This window comes from Pteropus alecto, unplaced genomic scaffold (genome assembly GCF_000325575.1).
Source record: "Pteropus alecto unplaced genomic scaffold, ASM32557v1 scaffold214, whole genome shotgun sequence".
In the NCBI taxonomy this organism is placed as follows: domain Eukaryota; kingdom Metazoa; phylum Chordata; class Mammalia; order Chiroptera; family Pteropodidae; genus Pteropus; species Pteropus alecto.
Genome location: NW_006435787.1, coordinates 170,056 through 174,650, shown reverse-complemented (window position 1 = coordinate 174,650; position 4,595 = coordinate 170,056). Strand labels below are relative to the sequence as shown.

General features: G+C 65.6%; 1 protein-coding gene across 1 annotated transcript in view; it reads left to right on the top strand.

The window, feature by feature from the left end:
• Positions 1-4,595, top strand: part of CAMK2B (calcium/calmodulin dependent protein kinase II beta) — a 44,221-nt gene that overhangs the window by 35,398 nt on the left and 4,228 nt on the right. Inside the window, exons 20-22 of the mRNA XM_015589026.1 lie at positions 139-252; positions 4,175-4,250; positions 4,425-4,519. Coding sequence (XP_015444512.1) covers positions 139-252; positions 4,175-4,250; positions 4,425-4,519 — 285 coding nt within the window. The remainder of the gene's footprint in view (positions 1-138; positions 253-4,174; positions 4,251-4,424; positions 4,520-4,595) is intronic.

Sequence of the window (4,595 nt, the reverse complement as noted above, 5' to 3'; positions counted from 1 at the left end):
TGTGTCCCCCCACGTCCCCCCCGGCCTCCCAGCTCCCTCGCCCTCCGTGCACCACCCCTGCTTGGCTGGTCAGCCCACAGGTCCTTGTCCTGTGTCCCTCCCGCCCGCCTCATGTTCACGTCTGTTCTGTTCCCCCAGCCCCCAGGATCTCTGACATCCTGAACACGGTGAGGAGGGGCTCGGGGACCCCAGAAGCCCAGGGCCCCCCACCCTGCCTGTCTCTGGCTCTCCCGGGGCCCCCACCCGCCCCGTGTAAGTAGCACCCTGGGGCTCACAGGGGGTCGAGGACCCCGGCTGCAGTGCTGCCCGTCGCTCTGAGTGGGGCACTTGGGGGACAGAAAGGTGTGCAGGCGCTCCACGTGAGGTGTCATTTGGCCTCAGGAGACGGAGTCAGTGGCTGGGGACGTGGGCGTGCACATCCGTGTGTCAGAAAAGAGCCAGGGCCGTGTGCTCTTGTGACCGGTGGGTCTCTAGAGGATGGCGACATGCAGGGGTGCTGGGACTCAGCCACGTGGGGGGGCCACTCGGGTCACTTCTGCAGTTCCACCGGGCTGGGGTCGAGGGTGGCAGAGCAGCTCTGGACGGAGGTGCTGGGGTGGGGACAAGGAGAGCAGCCGGCTGGGCAGAGGGCCAGCAGGGGGCAGGCGGCAGAGGCGGCTGGGGCTGGGGCTGCCCCCCCCATGTCCCCCGCGGGGAGGAGCCGCTGCTCCGGCATCTGCCGACTGCCACCAGTATCGCTTACAGGGATGGATGACACCCCGGGGCAGCAGCCACCTCCGGGGAAACACAGGGCTCTCAGCGGAGAGGCTGCGGGGCCTGGGGCCGGGCATGGCAGGGGAGTGGCTGGGTGAGTGCTGACCTCCGCCTGGGCCTCTGGGGGCCGGGCAGAGTGGGGGAAGCGAAGCTGTGGGGGCCTAGGGGGCTTCTGCGGCCTGCAGGCTAATGGCCATGGGTCACCCCGGGGCCACCGGGTGGCAGCGAGTGGCCTCTGTGGGAGCGAGCATTGGCCAAGAGCACTCTGTACTTGACCCACGGGGCACGGACCAGCGTGGGGGCCGCTGGACCCCGGTTTGGCTGAGGGGATCGGAGGCGAGTTGTGGCAGTGAGACCACTCTGGTTGGTGGAAACGGGGTGACACTGGGGCACCCGGGGGTCCTGTGAGGATGGTCAGAATGCTGCTGCCTGCCGTGCAGCATCCTGTTCAAGTTCAGAGGCCTCCATGTCCCCATCAGTGGGACCCTGGGACCCTCAGCCTGAGGCCCGCACAGCCTGGGCGGTCAGGGATCTGAGAACGGGTCCTGCCATGGGCTCACAGCCCAGATCCGCCTGCTCAGGGGTCTTCCCTGAGCTTGGTTAGGGGAGGTGGGGGCCGCAAGAGGGGGCTGTGAGCAAGGTAAATGGAGGAACATGGAGGTCGGGGGCTGGCAGGTGTGGCCTGGCCCACCGGGTGGGTGGGAGTGGGTCGCTGGGGTGCACAGGGCAGCCCTCGGGGTGCATGTGCCCCCACCAAGTCCCTAGCGTCCCAGCTCCTTGGTGCTGGAGGCTCCATGGGGAAGGAAGGGGTGTGGGGTCAGGCCTTCTGAGGGGCTCTAGGGTTGAGACCTAGCACTCAACAAGTCTGAGTGAAGGAGTGCCAGAGCCGGGATACCCCTCTGCAACTTGGGGACCAGGCCTTTCTCGCAGGTGCTCCCGCCAGCTGTCAGTGTGTCATGGGGTCGGTGCTCACCGGGCCGCCGTGTTCTCCGTAATCTGGGATTACACACAATCCCGCCTGATCCTGCCCAGCTGTCTGCCTGAGGTCGCCGGAGCGCTCCTGGTGCCCCGCAGTCGCCAAAGGCAGGGCTCGGGGCCAGCAAGGGGTCGCCAGGGTCCCCCAGGACCCTTTGCCAATGATTGGGCCTCCTCAGGCTATCGGCTCAGCCCAGGATCGCTGAGGCCGGCAGTTTCCGACTGACCTGGGAGTCTGTGGGGTCAGCCGCTGTCTCCCAGGAGGAGGCCTGACACTTGTGCTGTGACCACAGCTCTGGCCTTTGGTTTGCTTAATACTTTGTCTTTACACTGACTACCATCTTTAATTATAGTTCATTTAAAAACACCCAGAATTTCATCATTAACCAGAACATTGGCTTCAGTTATCATGGCTTAGGGTGATTACGATATTAAAGTACACGAAAAACAAAGTGTCACTCAGCGCTTGCTGCTGGGCGGCCGTCACCGCAGGCTCCTGTGCGTGGGGCAGCTCTCACTGTCTGAGAGAAGGGGATGGGCAAGGGTTTGGGGTCGGCCCCGGGGGCAGGTGGGGCTCCAGGTGAGGGGCTGCCCTGGACCAGACCTAGCAGGCGCTGGTCACTGCAGCAGGGAGGTGGCCAGGCCGGCTCTTGGGTGGGTGAGGCAGCTGGCAAGTGAAGCTCGGCTGCAGCTAGAGGAAAGGGAAGCCTGGGGTTAAAGCCGTCACCACGAAGGTGACAGATGAACCAGGAGGAGCTGAGCGAGGTGGCAGAGGAGAGAGGCACTCTCAGACCCTGGACCCCCCAAAGAGGGCGGAGAGCTGGGCCAGCTGCTGGGGAGGGGAGACCTGAGATGTCAGATGCTGCCAAGCCGGGGCCCAGCGTGCGATCAGGACAGAGCTGCAGGTGGGCCTGGGGCCTTGGAGATCAGAGCCACTGCCCACCTCCCTGAGCCAGCAGCCAGGGCCAGCCAGACACGCGGGGCCGTTTCTGCAGACAGACCCTGCCGGGGTCCAGACACAGGTCTGGCTGTGAGGGGGAGCAGGGCAGGAGGGTCCCGTTAGGATAGGGGAGCCTGTGCATGGTGCAGGTTGGCGCACACGCACGCGGATGCACACGTGCCCACACTCCCCTGTCACAAGCACGTGCGTGCGCCTGGCCCCCGGTGTCACGGGGCTCTTCCCGCTGTCACTGTCTGGAGCCCACACAGCACAGCGCAGGCCCCCGGCACCCGCACGGGCCTCAGCTCACACGCCCCACGCAGCGTCGTCTGCCACTGCCCATGTGGACGCCGAGAGCGGGAGTGCCCGGCCAGCGCCAGGTGCCAGTGGGAGGGTGATGGGCAGCCCGACGGGCCGGGACACACGCCTCCAAACACAGGAGCACCGCTCTGGATGGGGTGCAGCCCACCCGTGTGCTGTTCCCGGCAGTGCTGGCAGCTGAGGAGTGGAGACCGGTGGACACCTGTCCCATGGGGCAGCGGTGAAGGGCAGCAGGCTCCGCGTGCTGCGTGGGCGCAGGCGCAGCTGGGTCCGGGGGCCCCGGGGAGAGGCCCTGGGTCTGTGCTCAGCACCAGCCGTCACTGCTTGTGTGTGTGCGAGCCTGTGTGTACGCGCGTGTGCACGTGGGTGTGCATATCCGCACGGAGGCCGTTAAGCCCCTCCCTCAGGACAGCACCTCTGGGGAGAGTGAATGGAGAGGGGACTGGCGGGGACATAGGTGCGTGCGACTGTGCAAGGTGTTATTTCTGTAAAAACGTCTGGAACAAACGTGGAGACCTTGGGATTTGTGTCTGCGGGGCGTGGGCTGGGTTAGGACCTCTGCAGCTCCCATGTTTAAAATATTTTCTACAAAAGTAAACTGTGGTTACAGAAATGAAGGGCCCATGGGTGGCCCCCTGTGTGGGACCAGGGGGCACAGGGCAGGAGGGCAGGGTGGAAGGTGTGGGATGGACAGGGGTGGGGAGCGGCCGGTGGGCCGGCGGCTGCAGATGGACAGAGGCAGCAGCTGGCAGCTGCCCTCCCCACCCTGTCTGCCCCTCCCTGCTGCGCCTGGAAGGTTGTTGGGTTTTGGCAGGGCCTGGTAAGCGAAGGCCAAGCGGGCGGGGGCCAGGAAGGCTGGTCACAGGGTCACAGCCACTGAAGGTCAGGGTCGCTGCGGGGGAGGGGCGGGGTGGGGTGCGGTGTGCGACTGGGGCCTCCCGGAGGGTTGTGGCAGGTTCTGTTTGTTCTCTCTGCGTTTTCCAGACACTGTACCGTGGATGGACTATTTCTATCATTTGGAGACGTTTTATTTAAGACAGACAAGATAGAAGCTTGTGGGACATGTGGAGACCCTATTGGCCTTGGGGGGGCGTGGTTTGAGCTGGACAGACGGGGTGCCCCCTGGAGAGGAGAGGCGGGTGGGGCCGCTGGGGTCCTCGGGTCACGGGCCTCGTCTCCCCGCAGCACGGAAGCAAGACATCATCAAGATCACGGAGCAGCTCATCGAGGCCGTGAACAACGGCGACTTCGAGGCGTACGCGTGAGTCGGCCGGGTGGGTCCTTGGGCAGCCCCGGTGGGCTGTGAGCAGCTCGTGGCAATGTCGCCGCGCCCCGCAAGAGCTGGGAGTGGGGGGGGGGCGTGGACGGAAAACGCTGGACTCAGGGGGCCACCCCGGGCGGGTTCGGAGGGGCCCTCACGTGGGTCTGCTCCCAGGAAGATCTGCGACCCGGGCCTGACCTCGTTCGAGCCTGAAGCCCTGGGCAACCTGGTCGAAGGGATGGACTTCCACAGGTTCTACTTTGAGAACTGTGAGTGGGGGGCAGGGCGCACGGGGAGTCGGGGCGCGCTCCCCTCCGGGGTCTGAGCCCGCGGCCACGCCCACCT